Raw genomic sequence first — 20047 nt, forward strand, 5'->3', positions numbered from 1 at the left:
CCACGGGCCAGGCCAGTCCACCCTCGCCCCGGGCTTAGGAGGGGGAACCAGGCCCCGCTGGCCACTAGGGAATCCAGGACCAGGTAGGAACAGGGGGGCCCGCGCCCCAGAGCTGGGGATGCGCGGAGCTGGGGCAGCGGGCGCGCAGGCCTAGCCCGGGTCCCGCTGGGGTGATGGACGAAGCCCGGGCTCCTGCCGGCCCAGCGCAAGTCTGGTCCAGGCCGGGCGGCGACTCCCGGCTCCCGCCCCTAGGTGGCACCAGCGCTAGAGCCCTCGGCTTCACCAGGGGTGCGGCCTTGCACATGCGCGGCTCCCGTAGCCGCGTCTTCCCGGCGGGCCCTCCGCGCCTGCGCACCCGGCGCAGCCCGTGTAGTGTCGGCGGGTTTCCGGGAGTCGCGAGGGCGCCACGCAGCTTGCTCCCCGGCCTGCGTGCGGCCCGCCGGCCCAGCAGAGGGCGCCCGCCGGCACGACCCTCGGTTTCTAACCGCGGTTCTTCCCTTCCCTGCTCCGAAGTGAGGGATTTACCCGAACTAGGCGGGTGGGGCGGCTGGAGGAGAAACTGCCTAACTGCCGGCCGAGGCGGCCCCCGCCCCAGGGGAGCCCGCCCTGCAGCCCGGGGCCGCGGCCGAGCGCAGCCCCGCCTGCGGCCTCGAGAGCGGAACCCGAGGACCCGGCGCGGCCAGAAGCTCTTCGGAGGAGCCAGCATTAAGGCCGAGGGAGCGGCCGCGAGGTACCGTCACCTGTTCCCTCCCGAGGGCTAACCGAACACCGCCCGTCGGTCTCCCAGGCTCCCCGAGACCACAGTGCCGGTGGGACCGGGAGTCGTGCAGCCCCGCTCTGGAGCGAGCGTCTTCCGTACCCTCCCTGCCCCCCGCCTCAAGCCCTTACACTGTCCTCCATCATTTCCTCTTCAGCCTCCCACTCCCACCGGACACTCCGCGACGGCAGTTAACACACCTGAACCCGTCCATCCTCAACCTGTCAGTTGCACCGGGAAGCCTCCCCGCGGTCCCGCGCCCGTCCCCACCGCCCAGCCACGCAGTTCTGCAGTCACCACCTCAACGACCCGCTCCGAAACCCCACAGCCTCCTCTTGGTAGACCCGAGACACACACTGCCCGAGTCCACGCGGTCCTGCGCTCCCTTGCCGCCCCCGCGCAGCGTCGTGCTCCAGGCGGCCGCGGCACCCTGGGGCCCTAATACTCAGTCCTGGGTCTCCATCAACCCACACCCTTCCCCGGCAGTGGACCCGCAGCCTCCAGCTCGCCGTTTCCGCAGCCGTCTCCACGCCGAATATCCAGCTCCCACGGACGGTCCCACCGGGCGGCTCAGGCACACACACCCCCTCACCAGGTCTGAAACAGAATTCATCATCGTCTTCCTCAAAACTGGCCTCGTGCAGACTTCCCCACATTAGGTGAATGGCACAGCCATCCTGCCACCCTCCCCACCAAGATGGAAGGCACCAACTGGGTATCACACGCTGATTTGAACATCTGGCTGATAACACAAGGGTGAGCGTATCAGGCGAGACCTCTGCCTCATCAGGGCTGGTCCAGTGATCACGCGCGTTCCGACAGCGCTGGAAGATGTGGAGGACGGGTACAGGGTACCATAAGAGAGCACGACAGGATGGGTCCCAGAGGTCGTGGAAGGCTTCCCGGGGGCAGTACCTAAGCTGTTTCCTGAAGAACGAGCAGGACTTCACTAGGTGAGGCTAAGGCGTCCACCCTAGGCGGGGAGGAGAGTGGAGTGGAGGGAGTTGATCACTCAGCAGCCGATTCCCCCACATAAGTCTCTCCAGTCCATCCGTGTCCCTACATCACCACCCTGGCCCACGCCTTCATCTTCTGCCTGGGTTACAGCAGGCTGGCAGGCCTTCTCCCACATCTACTTATAGCCTTCAGTTCGTTCTCAGCCAAAATCAAAGCTAAGCAAGTCTCTCATACACGGCTCGGTCTTCCCTTGACTTTAGGGTCAAGCCAAAAGCCTGGGCCGACCTGTAAAGCCCTGTCTTGTCTGGGCTCTTCCAGCTCTGCAGCCCTGTGTCATACACTTTGTACCCCACTCTCTGGACTCCCTTCAGGTCCTCAAGCCCCAGGGCCTTGGCACATTCTATGCCACTTTCTCAGGGAGACTTCCCCCAACTCCCATCCCCATCCAGTGCTCTCCTGTATTTACCATCAGAGGACCCTGTCCCTCTTCCTTACAGGGTTCTATCGGTTTGTGACTATGAGTCTGTGTTGATCACGTGACTGTTCTCCACAAGAGCCATCTCTGCCCTGCTCATTGTTTCCTTAGTGCCCAGAAGAGCCCATGACACAAGCACTGTGACACCCCACCACTCTGTTCTGGGACCTTACCTAGGCCACTTTACCTTTGTGGCGTCAGTGTTCTAATATGTAAAATGTAACCAGTACTTGCCATGCAGACTTGCTCTCAGGAGCGAATCCATTATTTAATGGATAAAAAGCACTTGATAAAAGTACTATCCCCAAAGTTAAGAAATAAGTTATGAGAGGCGTTCAACAGAAGAGAACAGATGTTCACCGTTCCAGCTTTATTTTCATTTGGTCACACATGCTTTAAAAAACATACACACACGCCTGTAAAATACCCAAACATCAGGAATTAGAAGGGCATAAAACAAGGGGCTTACAGGTGGAAAGAATATCCTAGGCTTCAGAACAAACAAAACCAACTCAAAAATTTCTTTGTGCAACACACAAAAATATTTTGTTTTTAAAAACATTTAAGATTTTTTGTTTTTTTTTTTAAAGGAACATTTTAGGGACAAAAACTTCTTGTATTGCCTGAGGCAGAGCCTGGCTTCTTTCTTCCTTGAAGGCCTTTTGCAAAATACAGAAGCCAGCATTTGCTGGCCTTGATGTTCACCACTCCCACCCTGCCCTCTGGAAGTGCAGGGCTACAGGGCATCCAGGATGTGGTCGATCTTGGTGACCAGCTCCTGTCGCTTTCCCGAGATGAGCTTCTCGTTCTCGATGTACGTGTCTTTCTTGAGCTTGCCAGCCACCAGCCGCTCGGCCTCCACTGCCGACTTCAGTACCAGCTCCTTGACCTGCGCGTCCAGTTTCTGCATTTCGCTCACCTGGCCGAGGCAAGAGCAGGGCAGGGCTCGAGTGTCCTCCGCGGCCCCGCCCCACAGACACCCCCCCAACCCCCGCCGCCCAGGGCAGAAGGGCTGCTGTGGAGGGAGAGGCCAGCTTCACCCCCTGTAAGGCCTGTTCCCACAAGCTCTGGCCCCTGTGAGCCAGGCCCTTCACCACCCCCGGCCCCAGATGCGGAGAGACTGTAAGGACCAAGTGTGGAAACACCGACACCCCCCGGCACAGTGCCGGACACATGCAGGCACTCAGTGAACGTTCGTTCTCTTCCCTCCCACGGCCAAACTTGGCCAGGGATTTGGTCGGGCAGAGGGCCAACGGCCGCGGGCGGGCGACTCCTGTTATCACCAACTGGGTGTCAGGCTGAGGCCTTTTATAGCCACACTGATTCAACACTCAACAAATACTTGTGAGCTATGAAGCCAGGCACGACGCTACACTGGAAAACAGCAGTGACGACAGATGAGGCATCGCACCCTCGGGAGCTGACGCACGATAAATACTTAAGCACACGGATACGTGGTTTCACAGAGGGGTGCGGAGACGGAGCAGGAGTGGGTGGGGGCGCGTGGAGAGGGGCACCCCAGGGGCTTTCAGCCTCATTTACAGGCACCAAGAACTCATGCAGCACGTCCTAGGCAGGGTTCCCAGCGCTTCACATGCACTAACTCATTTCACATGACCGCTGTGAGCTCAGTAAGGATTAACAGCTCCCCCATTTTAGAGATGAGGAAACTGAGGCACACAAGTTAGGTAACCTGCTCAGGTTCAGAAAGTCTGAATCAGAGCTTGGATTCAAACCCACAATTCTAAGTCTGGGTGCTTCTCCCTGCAGCCTGAGCAATCTGGAGCCTCGTCCAGTCTGGCCTCTGGGAGAGGAAGCAGCTGCTCTCAACACCAGTGCTGTGGAGGCCAGCAGCACTTCCTCCAAATCCAGCTCACAACCAAGAGCCCAAATCTCGTTCCACCCCAAGGGTCGGCACCACGCGACGCGGCCATAACTGGGCGCGCCCACCCCACAGGCCAGCGGCGAGCAAGGCCACGCTGGGCGAGGCAGGAAGGAGCCAGGTGACACGGCGATGGCAGGCACTTACTCTGTCGCACAGGTCGGAGCCCTCCGTCTTCAGCCTGGACTGCAGCAGCGCCACCTCAGAGGCCAAGGCCTTGTGCTCCGTTTCCAGGCTCTTCTTGCCACTGTTGAGGGTGGACACGTCCCGGGACTGTTTGTACCTATTGACTGTCTCATCAAAGTGACGGTAGAGACCTAGTCTCTTGTTGACCAGGGTCAAGACCTGCTCTGTGATGCAGGCCACCTTCATCCTGGCTTCTGCAGCCGGATCCTGGGGGAGAGACACCGTGTGTGATGACATCCAGCCCTGAGCCCACTGCGACCTTCTCCTCCCAAGGAGCACCCACCACTAGCACACAAACGAGAAAAGCCACCATCTTGGAAAGTCAGAGAGTCACACTCTTGCCGACACTGACCCTGGAACGGTTCAGCAATGGGCAGGACAGGGGACAGGAAGATGAAGCAGATGTTCACAACCAAGTCCAGCAGGACAGACACACTGGTATAAAAGGGATACTAATGCCAGGGTGCACCGTGAGAGGGGTATGAGGTGCTGAGGGAGGAGAAATTCCATCTCAGGCTGGGGAAGACTTCCAGGACGTGTTTCCAGGACTTAAAGGATGAAGCCCAAGCTCCTTAGCCAGCCAAGGCCCTTCAGACGCAGCCCCATGTACTCCCCAGAATCCCTAACCAGTGGGCTACTGCAGAAGCCCTAACGGGGCATGCTCAAAGGCTGACTCTGGCCTGCAGAAGGTCGATTTGGCCCACAATTAGTTTTTTTTTCCTCAGTAAATTATCAAAGCTTTAAAATAGAGATGTATACACAGGAAATCAGTTGAATAAACTATGACTTATCCATACAAGAGAGTCCTCTGCAGGTATAAAAAAATAACAAGGAAGAAAGCTCTCTATGAACTGATATGAGTGATTTTCAGGATACGTTAGTTAAGTGAAAAAAGCAGTGAAAAATAGATATGCTGTTGCTACCTTTTGTGTACAAAAGAAGAAAATAAGAATTAAATATCTGCCTATTTTTGCAAAACAAATCAGAAAGGCTACCTAGGGGACTGATGAAATTGTTCCCTACAAGGCAGGGTGGGACAGGGTGGAGGAAACCACACCATTTTCAAGTTCTCAATTTAGAACTTTGTTAGTGTTTTACGGTATCACAACCAACATTAAATATTACCAATGATGGAGGAAGAAACCAGAATAAAATTCAAGCATCAATGAACCTAATACCTTTCAAATGAGTAACCAGGGAAAGAAGAACAGAGCAACTACCTTGGGATCACAGACTCTGACACTATGGTCTCAATCTAAAGACAAAAAGAGGGCTTCCCTAGTGGCACAGTGGTTGAGAATCCACCTGCCAATGCAGGGGACATGGGTTCAATCTCCGATACCGGAAGATCCTGCATGCCATGGAGCAACTAAGCCCGTGCACCACAACTACTGAGCCCACACTCTAGAGCCTGCGAGCCACAACGACTGATCCCGTGTGCCACAACTACTGAAGCCCAGGAGCCTCGAGCCCGTGCTCCACAACAAGAGAAACCACCGCAACGAGAAGCCCACGCACCGCAACGAAGAGTAGCCCCCGCTTGCCGCAACTAGAGAAAGCCTGGACGCAGCAACGAAGACCCAATGCAGCCAAAAATAAATAAATAAATAAATTTATTTTAAAAAATAAAGACAAAAAGAACTGCCAAGAAACCTGGCGCTCTACTGGCAGGTTTGGTGTTTGGAGTGGTATGAGTGCAGCAACTGTGGAACTGTTTTGTTTTGTTTATAGACTTCAGCAAATAAACAAACACACTGATGTTGGGATCCAGGCAAAGAACCCTGCGGTGTTAGACTGGAGTAACTCATATTTCAAATACCACATGTATTTATCTCCCGGCTCTGTCTGCTGAAAGGGCTGAGGAGCAGAGATGCTCCAAGAGCAGTGATCACAACCAGCTCCCAGATCATGGTCTCCAGGTACCATTCTGCACTGAAAGGAACCGGAGCTCCTCGGAGAAGGTACAAGATATGCCGGAAACGTATTGCTGCACACTACAATAAGGAAGTGCACAAAAATACGATGTAGACGGAAAGACAGTCAAACCTGGGACACTTGAGCATCAAAAGGAACGGCACAGTGGACAGTAATCCAATAAAATAACACATGAATCCAAACGAATAATGAACCAACCAACCAACAAGAAAAGCTTTTCCTTATAGTAGAAAACCACCTAGTAAGGTAAAAGGCACCATAGTTTTTCAGCCACCACAACTATCAGATTCAGATAAGAATTAGTAATAAATACTGTAACTAATGGGTGAATATATATGATATTTATGTAGCCTCAAACAGATTATGTATTAATTGCAAAGAAAAATAGTAACGTTACAGTGAATAAACCAGGAAAGGCACCAACTCAACCAAGGAGAGTCAGTATCACCAAGCCCGGACCAAATGACATCAGGTGCCTCCCGACGCGATGCACTGCAGACACAGCACCACTTCATAATGTTCTTGCCAAAAATGCATAATCTGCATTTTCAAGGAGAAACATAAGAAACCTAACGTACACACAAGGCCGAGGAATGTCCCAGATTAAAGCAGACTAAGGAAATATGACAACTAAATGCAATGCATCATCAACTGAATTCTGAAGTATGAAAAAGAATGGCTATAGAAGTTACCCTTGGGGCGATCAGCAAAATTTGAGCCTGGACTGGGTGCTGGTTGTTATCAGAGCAACGTCACATTCCGGACTTCGATCATCGTGCTCTGGCTCTATGAAACGGGGCCCTTGGGGTCAGGCTGTGCACACGCCTAAGTATTCAAGGGAGGCGGGCAACTTAAACGGCTCAGGAAGAGTACATACGACAGAGAGGCCAAATGTTAACCACTCCATCCAGGTGAAGAGTGCACAAGAGTTCGTTTTACTATTCTTGTAAAATGTCTAAATGCAGAATTATTTTAAAACTCGGGATTTTTTAAATTAATAAAAAAGCAATTTTTATAGCTTAGGAAATGGGGATATGTCACAGTAAAACCTAGACTCAGCCCTTCTGCGTGACAAGGTGAGCAGCTGCCCTGGTGGGACCCCTACCCCGGGGCAGCCTCGCTGGTCTATGGAACCAGCCAGACCAACGTCCTTGCTCATTCGTACCAACTGCCACCCACAGGCCCCAGCAAAAGCCTGCCATGCCGTCCCACAAGCTGCTCCCTGAGCCAAAGGCCCCGCCCCACCTCTTCTGCCAGTCACTTCCCCGTGAGCCTTTCTGGGCACACGTTCTGCCCACCGCCTCTCCCCACGGAACTGGCCGCCAGCAGCAACCTGTCTCCTTCAACAGCGCATGTCCGTGACCATAGCAACAAAAGGAGGGGTCTCTAGGGTAACGGTCAGCTGAGGCCACGGACAGGGCAGAGGCGTATGTCGCGCGGCCGGGCGCTGGGAAAGCGAGTCAAGCACGCACTGCAGACGGCCGAGTTGGGTACCTTTGTGATGGAGAAGTCCAGCCTGACGTAGACGATGACGGTGAAGAACAGGACGTAGAAGGCAGCCACCACCAGCAGGGGCTCCTGCAGCATGAGCACCTTGTTGAAGGTGTAGTGCACCTGGGGGGAGCCAGGAACACACGCTGACACACGGGTCCACCCGGACTCGGAAACCTGGGGGCGAAGGGGCCTCGCCAGGCCTACAACTGTCCGGGCTGCCCCCGCCATCAGCCCCACCCCCGCCCCCAGAGGCGGCTGTGCCCAAACCACTCCAGGCAAGGAGGAGAGGATGGCAAGTCCCTGACCCTGCAGCCGCTGTCCGGGGAGGAGGCCTGGGAGGCAGGGCTGTGGAGCGCATACCACCATGTCCTGAATGTGCTGCTCCACCAGGTTTTTCTTGTGGGCCACGATCACGGGGCGGCCAAACGTGTCCAGGTAGGTGTAGTGCAGCTCATCAGGGGCTCGGCTGATCTCGTAGGGACTGTCCACTTGGATGTTTCTAGATGCCAATGGGAGGAAACTGAGCCTCACACAAACTGCACTGACCAACTAGGTTCACAGTGAGGATCCAAGGCTCGAGGGGTCTTCCAGGGTCACGAGCTCTACTCCACTCTGCTCCCCTCCCATCACAGGGAACACCCAACCCCCTGAGACCGCGGACCCACTGTCAGAAAGCCCTGAGTGTGAGAATGTTTTGTCGCCCATGCCAAGGGCAGGGGGCCCTGTGGGTGTCACCTGGTTTCTGCCAAGTGGACTCCTAGAGACGCTGTGGCTCTGTCCTTTCCCAAGCCTGGTTCTTCAACTTAGGCCAACATTTGATGAGATCCCTTACCCTTCCAGATTCCTTCCTTTCTGCCTAAACTGGCCAAAGACAGCTCCCTCTGTTTATAACCATGGAACCTGATATCCATCTGAGACCACCCTCCCCACACCTTCTGAACCTGGTGTGACACGCCCAGGACAAGACAAAGCCCTCTCCACTATCCCTCCCCTTCCTAGGAGCACAGCCCAAGGCCACCCAGCTGCCTCAACTTTGCGGTTCTTTCCTTTTGCCAGTCACCTCATCGGACTCAGGCCATCACTCTGGCCTGCTATGAATCCTGCCCCTGTCACAGAAAGGGCTGTGTTGGGATAGCTCATAAGTGCATCTTGTGCCCTCACTGAGTCAAATGTCTCAGTTTAAACTCCACCGGAAGCCCCTCCTCTGTGCCCTAGAACCCAACGTCCCACTGAGGTGCCAAGAGGGCACCACCAGGAAGGGAGACAGGAAGGGAGGTCAGACTCACTTGGCCCCTTCTGGCAGGATGATTTTCACAGTCAGAGAGTCTATCACTTGTTCATCAAACACGTGGTCCACAAGCCTCATCTTCAATGCATACTGGTCTCCTGGAGGGTCAAGCAGACATAGCTGTGACTGGTTTTGTGCGTGTCTTTCTCCTAAGTAAAGTACTAGAATCTAGGCCCTGAACGTCACAAAAGGAGAAACCAGCCACCACCGACTGTGTGCCTTCAATGAAAGAACACATCAGCTGAGTCTTGCTGAAAGGATCGACCTGAGTCTGATCAGGCTCCAGAGACAGCTGTTAATGGGCTAGAAATACGGAAGACAGAGGAATGTGCTGCCCTGCACTCTGACCCGCAATCAGCAAAATCCAGACCATGGGCTACACTACAAATAAGGTCAACTTCTTCAACAGCTAAACCATGAGGAAAACAGATGGAGGAGGAAACTGTGGATTACTAGAGGTTGACAAGACAAATCAACTTTTTTGAAAAACGCAGAACTAGAGTATCTAGAGACATACAAGTGGGTGATAGAACGATGAAGAAATTCAAGAGAGTGTCTCCCAAAAGCCAGGACGGTGATCACTGTTGTGGGGAAAAGAGGAGGTACATGAGGGCCTTCTGAGTGGCTGGCCAATTTCACTTTCTTGACCTGGGTGATGGTTACAAGGTGCTCCTCTTATAATTTACTGAACTTTACATTTGTGTGATTTACTAGATTTTATTTTGCATTAAAAAGGTTTTAAAAAGAAAGACTTGGAAATATGACAAAATGTTTATAATCAATAGTTCTGGGTGCTTGTGTAAAAATGTTTATTATTCTCTGAATTTTTTATTTTTTAAATATTTCAAATTTAAAGAATTTAAGCAGTTCCTTCTTATGCTAGAACTGGGGGTAAGAAGAAACTTTTTACTGTCCTATGTGAACTGATTCCTATACGCAGGTATCACTTTAACAACAGTAATTTTTACTCACCCATGAAAAGTTGTTGCTGATATCCCAGCCTTCCTAAGAATGACAAGAGAATACCCTCTCCCCATCTAAAAGGACTGGCAATTATCACACACACACACACACACACACACGACACAACACAAAACAAACCCACAGGAAATTAAAGAAAAAGACAGTCTTTCCCTTTTCAACTCCCTAACAATTGAAAACTGACCCAAATTATAGAGGTACTCATAGCTTGGGAGGTTGTAGCCGACGATGTAATGGGTCTTCCACCCGCCGAAAAGAGGAAAGCGAGGCCGGATTTCCATCTCTACGGAGTCATCCAAAATAAGAAGGTGGCTGGTGGAAACATTGCCAATCTCATCCCGATAATAAACATCCTGTGCAGCAGCAGGAAGGATGGTCTGCAAGAGAGTGAGCATGCCTTCTGAAGACTCCAGAAACCGACGCAGAGGAAGCGATCCTAAGTCCACAAAAGACTTCCTGCACCAAGCTCTTCATCACATCACTGCTTAATAGTCTCCAAACTGTGAACAACCTGAGCAAAGTCTAACTTCCCCCAAAGGCTCCAGAATATCTAGATGCCTCATCTGCTTCTCAATCAACGTCGGTAAACAGCCAAACTCTTCTAAACAGTAAGTAACAGACTCATAAATACCTTTGCAGATGCTAAAGACTTAATACAAAGGTAAAAATAATCTAAGTTATTTTGCAGGCGAGCAAACTAAAGACGGAGGAAATCACAGGAAATCGCTAGGTGGTTTATGGTTTACTTACGAAAGGGGTTTCTCCACCTAATATTTTTAACTAATTTTTTAAAATCTTTACTTATTTTTAATTATTTATTTCCAAATCTGTAAGCAAATTTTGATAATTGAGAGGAAAATGTAATGCCTCTGTTCGCACAGTGAGCGCTTCTGTAATACGTAAGTACGTGAAAATGCTTCTAGGATTTCATTTATAAGACAGAAAAAGATACAAAACTGTATATGCAATACGATCAGATGTTTTTTAAAAACAGCATTATAAAAGAAAAAGGAAATATATAAAAGAGTGTCAGCAAAACTAGTGCCTGGGTTTGTTTTTCCTTTTTCCATTATTCAAATTTTCTTTAAAAAACAAAACTTACTTATATAAATGGGGGCTTTTTTTTTTGGCCTTGATGCTAGTTCCCCAACCAGGGATTTAACCTGGGCCACAGCAGTGAAAATGCCAAGTTCTAACCACTGGGCCGACAGGGAACTCCTGGAGGCAATTTTTTTTTTAACATTCTGTTGGTTCTAACACCGTCACTCAACTACCTGAACACTAGTCAATCCCAACGACTGTCCATAATTAGCTACTTTCAAAAAGCAAAAGAAAGGACAGATGTGATAGTCATACTTTCCCCAATGTCCAAGTCCAACAGTCCATACCTTAAAAGAACGGATGGAGGAGACTCCACTATCTGGCTGTCTCTGGTAATCATAGCGCGAAAAAGGCCCCTTCAGCACAGCCCCTGTGTGCTTCAGGTCCACGTTTTCCTCCACAGCAATGTTACCCCAGTGGGAGACCTCGATGACTCGGGTCATGCTGGTGATGGTCAGGAAAGGGCTGTTGTTCTCAGAATGTACTTTAAAAGTGTCCTGGAGAGGAAGGAAACAAGCAGCTCAAAGTTTGGTGACAGAGGAATCAACACTAGCTTAAAGCTAATTGATTGGAAACAATCAGTACCAGGACGGTTAAACTGTGACACATCTAATGTATGCAACAGAATGGTTAAATTGTGCTGTCTCTAACGTAATGACATGGAAATATTCACGATATATTATTAATTGGAAAGACAGAATACACAAAGCTGTTTTAGGTTCCAACATAAACATCATTTGTTGTACAAACAAAATTGTCTATACTTATTATTTTATAGTGACTATGTGAGAAAAAGAAAACAGAACCTGAACTGAGATACATGAGAATCTCAACACAGATAGGAAACAGAATTACAGATTATTTCTACTTTCTCCTTGTAGTTTTTATTTTCCAAATTTCTGCAAATGAGCTTTTTAAACTGATTTTTTAAAGCAATTTTTAGTTTTAAAATAAAATAAAATCTTAAGCTGTAAATAAAGAAAAACTGTAACTAGGAAATAAATATAAGATCTAACAGAGAAGACATAACCTCTCATCAGTGAGCTAACAAATAACTCATAACTGAGGGAGACACGTAGCATTACTGGATTGTTCTAACCTGAAGAAAAGTCATCTAGAAAAGTTCACAGAAGAGACTTTTTAAGATAACATTTATGGAGTTGACATGTATGTATGTATCAGGCACTCTTTATAAGCTCTGAATAAGCACATAATTTCATTTAATCCTCAAAACATCACAACGAAGTAATTACTACTTATCCCCAATTTTACAAATAAAAAACCCAGAGGCCCAGCAGTTAGTATTAAGAAATCTTTCTGGTCACAGATACAGATTGGTGGTTGCCAGAGGCATGGGTGGGAGAAATGGGTGAACTGTTTTCTTTTTAATTTAAATAAACTGAATACCAAAATTTTTTAAAAGTAAAATTACAAAAAGACCAGAAAAACATCAAATTAAAAAGCTTCTGTACAGCTAAGGAAACTACCAACAAAACGAAAAGGTTGCCTACTGAATGGAAGAAGATATTTGCAAATGATACAGCCAATAGGGGATTAACATCCAAACTGTACAAAGAACTCCTACAACCTGACATCAAAAAACAAAGGACCCAATTTACAAATGGGCAGAGGATCTGAATAGACATTTTTCCAAGGAAGATATTCAGAGCCAACAGGCAAATGGGAAGATGCTCAACATCACGCATCATCAGGCAAATGCAAATCAAAACCACAATGAGGTACTATCACTTCACGTCTGTCAGAATGGCGATCATCAAACGATAATAAATAACAAGTGTTAGTGAGGATGTAGAGAAAAAGGAAACCTCATGCACTGTTGCTGGGAATGTAAACTGGGGCAGCCGCAACAGAAAACAGTATGGAGATTCCTTAAAAAATTAAAAATACAACTACCATATGACCCAGCAATTCTACTCCTGGGTATTTATCCAAACAAAATGAAAAACACTCATTAGAAAAGTTATATGCACCTCAAAGTTCATAGCAGCATCATTTACAACAGCCAAGATACAGAAGCAACCTAAGTGCCCATCAATAGATGAATGGATAAAGAAGATGTGAGATACACACACACGCACACACACACACACACACACACACACACACAGTGGAACACTACTCAGTCATAAAAAAGAATGGAATCTTGCCATTTGTGACAACATGGATGGATCTAGAGGGTACTATGCTAAATGAAGTAAATCAGAAAAAGGCAAATACTGTATGATTTCACTTATATGTGGAATCTAGAAAACAAATGAACAAAATAGAAACAGAGTTATAGATATACAGAACAAACAGGTGGTTGCCAGAGGGGAGAGGGGGGTCAGGGAGGGAGAGAAATAGGTGAGGCACATTAAGAGGTACAACCTTCCAGTTGCAAAATAAATGAGACAAGTATGAAATGTACAGTGTGGCCAAGTCAATAACTACGTAATATCTTTGTATGGTGACATATCCTAACTGCACTTATGGTGGCGATCGTTTTGAAATGTACAGAAATACTGAATCAATATATTGTATAACAGGAACTAACATAGTGTTGTAGGTCAATTACACTTCGAAAACCAAAAACCAAACAAACAAACTCATAGAGAAAGAGATCAGATTTGTGGCCCCGAGAGGCAGAGGCAGGACGGAGGGAGAATTGGAGGAAGGTGGTCAAAAGGTCCAAACTTCCAGCTGTAACATAAATAAGTACTAGGGAAGTGACATACAACGTGATAAATATAATTAGCACTGCTGTACATTCCATATGAAAGCTAAGAGAGTAAATCCTAAGAGTTCTTATCACAGGAAAACTTTTTTTTCTATTTCCTTAACTTTTTTTTATTTTAATTTCACGGCCCCTCGTTCCATATAATTTATATATGAAGCACCCAAAACTGGAGCCGAGGTCTGAACAGTGTCTATTTCTTTAATTTTGTATCTGTATGAGATGATGCACGTGCACTAGCTCCTGCGATCATCACTTCATGATATAAGTCAAATCACGACGCTGTACACCTTGAACTTACTCAGGGCTGTATGTCAATTTAATCTCCTTAAAAATGGAAGAAAAATAAAAAGTTAAAGGCCAAAAGAACCAGACAAACACCTTTCTTTCCCAAAAGTCCAAGAAGTAGACAAGATAAGGTTATTTTGTTTTGCTATTTTATTATAATTGTAGTTAACAGCATTTAATGCCAATACCGGCACAGCTATGGGGAAACTGGCAGTTCCATAGTGCTGGTGCCGTAATACATTGGCTAAATTTTCTGAAAAAGCATTTGGCAGTACAGCAAGAGATTTTTAAATGTTTATATGCTTTGATTTGAAAACTTGTACTTCAAAAACTCTATCCTGAGAGTACAGAGCAAAGAAAAGATAGAGAAAGGACGGCTGAAGCATTGTAGCAATAGCCTGACAACCACTGAATCTCAGCGACAGATGGCTGTCTGTTTACGATACTCTATACTTCTGTGTGTCTGAAACGTCCCATAATAACAACATCTTTTTTACGCCTTCATCACTCCCTCTGCCTTTAAGGCTCACGCCCTAGGCTCAGCAACACCACCAGCAGCTAACCCCAGCCACCAGGGCCAGCACAGCTCAGGTTTTCCCATCCCCGCGCCTTTGTCCCCCCATCGCCTCTGCCCAGAATGCCTGGTTTCCTGCTCCCCCAACTCCCACCTCCTTTAGAAAGCCCTCCTCAAGCCCCAGCCTCTATCTGAACTCCCAGAATGAGGACAGTGAGCCCCATGGAGTCACTTCTCGGCAGGTTAAAACTCTGGGGATGATCTGACATGGTGCTTTGGATTCCCACCCAAGCCCCTCAACGCGTAGTCACCCCCGCAGGAGATATGTCCCTGAAGCAGACAGGGGTGGCCTGGACTCCACAAGGGCCCACCTGACTATAGGCAGGGACATCGCGGAAAGGTCCGTAATCCAGGAGGTCCTCGGAGCGCGTGGGGTTCCCCAACTTGGTGTAGCTCTCCACGTTTCGGGAGGCGAGTTTCACACGCATGGTTTGTGTCTTGGTCGGGTAGGGAGAGTAGAAATAATGGTTCCCCTCAAACACCACAAACTGTTTCTCCGACTGGGTGATCTGGGTTGGATATGGCTGAAGCACATGGGTATAAACGGCTTCCACAATGACTGAAACCTTGGCCCCGGGATCAAGAGCGACTGGGAGCTTGACGGTGAAGAATCTCCCGCTGGAGCAAGGATGAGGAGAAACAATTAAGAGAGACCAAGAAACTGAAAAGAGTACAGCAGCTTAAAATCACAGCAAAATTTTGTACCACGATAAAAGCAGTTACTTCTAAGAGATCACCTTCAACCTATTAATTTAAGCCTTTTAAAAAATTTATTTATTTGGCATTTATTTATTTATTTTATTTATTTTATGTTTGGCTGGGTTGGGTCTTTGTTGCTGCACGCGGGCTTTCTCTAGTTGCAGCGAGCGGGGGCTACTCTTCGTTCTGGTGTGCAGGCTTCTCATTGCGGTGGCTTCTCTTGTTGCGGAGCACGGGCTCTAGGCGCGCGGGCTTCAGCAGTTGTGGTGCACGGCTTCAGTAGTTGTGGCTTGCGGGCTCAGTAGTTGTGGCGCACGGGCTTAGTTGCTCCACAGCATGTGGTATCTTCCCAGACCAGGGCTTGAACCCTGGTGTCCCCTGCATTGGCAGGCGGATTCTTAACTGCTGCGCCACCAGGGAAGTCCCTTCCTGCTTTTTAACGTGTGTTTGAAAACTATCCTTAGTAAAGTGTTTTAAAATAAAAAACAAGTGCCAGGCCCCCTGCTAGGTACTGAGGTTAGAGCAGAGAAGGCGACAAGTTCAAACCCAGGCTTCATGTTCAAAGAGCTCAGTCTACCTCCTGTGAAAAAGCATCGCTGTTGGGTTTCCCTGGTGGCACAGTGGTTAAGAATCCGCCTGCCAACACAAGAGACACGGGTTCGAGCCCTGGTCCGGGAAGATCCCACATGCCGCGGAGTAACTAAGCCTGTGCGCCACAACTACTCAGCCTGCGCTCTAGAGCCCGCGTGCCACAACTACTGAAGCCCGTGCACCCTAGAGCCTGCACTCCGCAACAAGGGAAGCCACCGCAATGAGAAGCCCGCGCACCACGACGAAGAGCAGCCCCCGCTTACCGCAACTAGAGAAAGCCCGCGCAGCAACAAAGACCCAACGCAGCCAAAATTTTTTAAAAATAAAAAAAAAATAATAAAATAAAATAAAAGGCATCACTTTCAGCGCCGTGAAGGCTGGCGAGGAGGTGTGGTAAGGCTGTCTACCCCTTGGAAACAGGACGGTAGCCAAGCAGCGATGGGAAGGTGTCTGCTGAGGCAAACAGCCCGCAGGTCCCACCCACCGGTTTCCCATCTGTTGGCTGGGGATCCCTACCCCCATAGATTAGAGACCTGATGTGGTATGGAAGTAACTACTTTCCTGTTGTGAAACACACTGCCACTCTCAGGGGAGTCCAGTTTCAGCACGAGGAGTCAGAAAAGACATCATAAACGGGTCCAGAATGCAGGGAGCCTGTCGCCTGCTACCACACACTCTACTAACTGAGACAGCCTCTAACATGCTGGGCCCATTCTAAGCGACTCTCCTAGTTATGATTCCAGCCCTGATGTGATAATCTACAACCAGACAAGGCAAGACAGACACAGATATGCTGACCGTTACCTTACCTTTTACCCTTAATTTTGGCTTCTCGTACTTCCAGATTGTTCTCTTCCTCATCCTCTCCCTTCACCTGTAAAAGGACAAAGGAAGTTATTCTTTTTTGTCTTTTAGTCTCTGAATTTTGAGTCAACAATTAACTAACTGCCGCAGAAGTCCACATTAAAACATTCAAACCACCAGAACTTTGCTGGTTTCAGTAACAATTTTTCAAGTGAAATACAAGAACACTGTCAAAAGACCTACTTTTGCACTGAATAAGCTGTATGATATGCTCTAGAAAATCATATTTTCCTGAATGATCAAATACACACATACAAATTAAAATTACGCTTCCAAACACAGTTTACACTTCCAAATAGAAAGGCCAGAAAGGTTTCTTTCTGGACGTTTTCTTCTTCATTTACATTCCAATATGGCTATGCATAGAAAAAGTCCCAGTATTGTTTATTACTTTTATTTTTTCATTTTTTATTTTGGCTGCGTTGGCTCTTCGTTGCTGCGCAAGGGCTTTCTCTAGTTGTGGCGAGCAGGGGCTACTCTTCGTTGCAGCGTGCGGGCTTCTCATTGCAGTGGCTTCTCTTGCTGCGGCACGCAGGCCCCAGAGTGTGCGGTGCGGGCTTCAGTAGTTGCGGCGCATGGGCTCAGTAGTTGTGGCTCAAGGACTGTAGAGCGCAGGCTCAGTAGTTGTGGCACACGAGCTTAGTTGCTCCGCAACATGTGGGATATTCCTGGACCAGGGCTTGAACCCGTGTCCCCTGCACTGGCAGGTGGATTCTTAACCACTGCACTACCAGGGAAGTCCCTATTTATTGTTGTAGAAGAAAAGTCTCATGCATAACCAAAACTGATTTTAGTTGCGCAAAAGAAGTTAACAGCGGCAAAAGCGATGGCTACTGTGTGGCACACTCTTTTATTCTTATCCTTCATTGCAACCAGCTGTGCAACCAGGAAAAGGATGCCAACTCCGGCAGGCTGCAGGGTCTTTCTGAGAAAGAACAGGCATCTTGAATGAGACTGTGGAACAGATTCTAAGGGAAAAACTTACACACACAGCACTGATCTCTTTGCCAACCCAACCTCCACCAAAAGAAAAAAAATTTAAGACCACCTTTTAAGACTGGACCAGTGATTCCCAATCGGGTATACAAAGCTATAATGAGAAAGCTATTTGTCATATTTCAAAAAGCCTAAAAGTTATCATACAATCATCCTCAACAAAGGTGTACGGCCTAATAAAAACAACAAATTTCACTACTTTTACTAGAATCCTATCACAGTGGGAACATTCTAGTATACTTGTGCTTATCAGGAACTCTCATTGTTCAGTTATATGTTCATTTGTCTTAAGAAATATTTATTATCACTTCTAAATATTTACTAGATTCAATGTGTAATCTAATAAAAGGTTAGAGAAACAAAATATTTCAAATATAGGATCCAAATGAAAGCAAAAATAGTAAGATAAGTCTTTGGTAGTAAAAAGACAAGGAACCACTGGCTCCTAGTCGATAATCATCCCGGCCTCCTCTACCAGCTCCTAAACTTCTGCATGTAGTGTCGAAGATAATTCACTGAAACAGTTTCTAGCAACCTCACCAAAGCCTCCCAGTCAGTTGTTGAAAATACACATCTCTTGGTTAAGTTTATCATCCAGTGACGTTTCCCATTGGGACAGGGGTACAAGGGAGCACATACACCCGTTTAACTCATCTCGCTTTTGGACTACAAATCAAAAAATGGTTCTGAATAAACCTGGTGATGGGACTGCAGGTTTTATACCCCAACAGAACCCTACCTCACACCATCTGGGCCACAAGAGGCAATGTCGTACAGTGAAGAACACACACACACACACACACACACAAAGCGTGAAAGAAACTATCCTCTTTATTCTAAGACATCATGTAGGTTAAACAACTTAACCTCCCAGACTGCAGTCCTCACCAGCAGTAACAGTACACCTCGAAGGGCTCTTATGAGAGTTAAATGAGAAAGTACTTAAAACACCTACCACGATACCCGACACAAGGTAAATTCTCAGTTAGGACACCAGTTAAGCGCTCTCCGGCATGATGGCCAGATAGCTTCTGCTGTCGTCTTGTTATACTGTGGCAACCTCACTAAATGATAACTTGCTTTTATAAAAGAATGGGATTTAACATTCAGAACATTCAAATGAAGTTTTAATCCATCCTTCCACAAACCTTTAAGTAAAACTGCGTGTTTCATCATGGACAAAGCATGATAAGGGAACAGGAGTCATTTCGGAAGCATGATCTCCATAAAGGTAACTTTATAGCTCCAAATTCAGCAGTCAGGTACGCTAAGAAGAAATACGACACTGGAATGACTATTCTCCAAACCAATAACTGGGTAATCACTTAATGGATGCTGTTTAAGGAAAACAGTAATAGAAGGCAAAACTCTGTATACGTATATTCCCTCTATTCCCAAAGCCAACACTGCTTCCTTGAGAGGCATAAAAATGACCACTGAAATGCATGGAAGAACAGAAGCAAAGTTGGGAGGCATTTACTGCGTTACTGTAAGAATGAGAACCGGTCGGGGGGAGGGAGAGAACTGGACTTTCCCTTCCTGTACTGTATTACTTGCACGAGTTTTTAAACTAACTTTAAGGAAAAGGAAATTTTTTGAAGCCGCCGTTCGCAACCGTAAGAAGTGCGTTATATTAACAGCGGTTTCAAACGATTCCAAACTTGGAAGCAGGGGAGCTGCTCCATTTGCGATCGCACTGGACGGAGCCCAGCTCCCTGGCGAATCCGCGCTCCGGCCGCACCACCGCGCGGCGCCCCCGCAGGCCACGGGCCCAGCCGCCTGCGCCGCCGGCCGGGGCTGACGTGTCCGGGGCGGGGACGGACGCCGGTCCTCCCGGCCGGCCCGTGTCCCCGGGCCCAGCTCACCTGCACGCCGAGGTACGCCAGCCGGGCCTCCAGCTCGGGCTCCAGAGCCAGTAGGAAGGAGGCGACGCGGGGCGAGGAGCTACCGCCCGCGTGCGCCAGGACCACCTCGGCCGTCACCTTGGCCAAGTGGCTGCTCAGGTCCACAGTGCGCTTCACGTCCTCGTTGATCAGCGGCGGCGCCTCCGCGGAGGCGCGGCCCGGCGCCGGGGCACAGGCCCAGATCAGCAGCAGCAGCGGCAGCAGGCGAGCTGCGGGCGCCTCCATGGCCGTGACTGAGCTAGGCCGCGGGTGGCCCATCCGCGCGCGTACCCCGTGTCCGCCACGGCGCAGCCGCCCATTGGGCCCGCTGGCGCCCCAAGATGGCGGCGCCCAGGGGCGAG

The 20047-nt window shown here is 48.6% G+C and overlaps 2 protein-coding genes across 3 annotated transcripts; one reads left to right on the top strand and one right to left on the bottom strand.

Annotated features, from left to right (window-relative positions):
- Positions 1-158: 158 nt before the first annotated feature.
- LOC117198298 (BRD4-interacting chromatin-remodeling complex-associated protein-like) lies at positions 159-9723 on the top strand. Of its 2 annotated transcripts, XR_007469897.1 has the most exons (3): positions 159-730; positions 915-1710; positions 3960-9723. XR_007469897.1 is itself a non-coding variant. In XM_033414145.2 (2 exons), exons 1-2 carry the CDS (start codon positions 174-176, stop codon positions 1414-1416), a joined length of 1059 nt encoding a protein of 352 aa, XP_033270036.2. In that variant the 5' UTR covers positions 159-173; the 3' UTR covers positions 1417-2775. The 2 variants fall into 2 exon arrangements, 1 of the variants encoding a protein (XP_033270036.2); XM_033414145.2 differs by lacking the exon at positions 3960-9723 and having other exon boundaries at positions 915-2775.
- Positions 2545-20015, bottom strand: RPN1 (ribophorin I). Its single transcript, XM_004284341.3, has 10 exons — positions 19668-20015; positions 16752-16816; positions 14964-15270; positions 11344-11553; positions 10140-10332; positions 8973-9072; positions 8047-8185; positions 7687-7806; positions 4219-4464; positions 2545-3108 (listed from the first exon to the last, which is right to left on the bottom strand). Exons 1-10 carry the CDS (start codon positions 19962-19964, stop codon positions 2926-2928), a joined length of 1860 nt encoding a protein of 619 aa, XP_004284389.2. The 5' UTR covers positions 19965-20015; the 3' UTR covers positions 2545-2925.
- Positions 20016-20047: the final 32 nt, after the last annotated feature.

The sequence above is a fragment of the Orcinus orca genome, chromosome 10 (genome assembly GCF_937001465.1).
Source record: "Orcinus orca chromosome 10, mOrcOrc1.1, whole genome shotgun sequence".
In the NCBI taxonomy this organism is placed as follows: domain Eukaryota; kingdom Metazoa; phylum Chordata; class Mammalia; order Artiodactyla; family Delphinidae; genus Orcinus; species Orcinus orca.

What these genes read in the sequence shown, in the direction of transcription:
- LOC117198298 (XM_033414145.2), top strand. Translation starts at nt 174, where the DNA reads ATGGACGAAGCCCGGGCTCCTGCCGGCCCAGCGCAAGTCTGGTCCAGG. An exon ending in GCCGAGGGAGCGGCCGCGAG is followed by an intron (nt 731 to 914) that starts GTACCGTCACCT and finishes TTTCCTCTTCAG; the next exon opens with CCTCCCACTCCCACCGGACA.
- RPN1 (XM_004284341.3), bottom strand. Translation starts at nt 19,964, where the DNA reads ATGGGCCACCCGCGGCCTAGCTCAGTCACGGCCATGGAGGCGCCCGCA. An exon ending in TGGCGTACCTCGGCGTGCAG is followed by an intron (nt 16,817 to 19,667) that starts GTGAGCTGGGCC and finishes GTCCTTTTACAG; the next exon opens with GTGAAGGGAGAGGATGAGGA. An exon ending in ATCCTGCCAGAAGGGGCCAA is followed by an intron (nt 8,186 to 8,972) that starts GTGAGTCTGACC and finishes ATTGGCATCTAG; the next exon opens with AAACATCCAAGTGGACAGTC.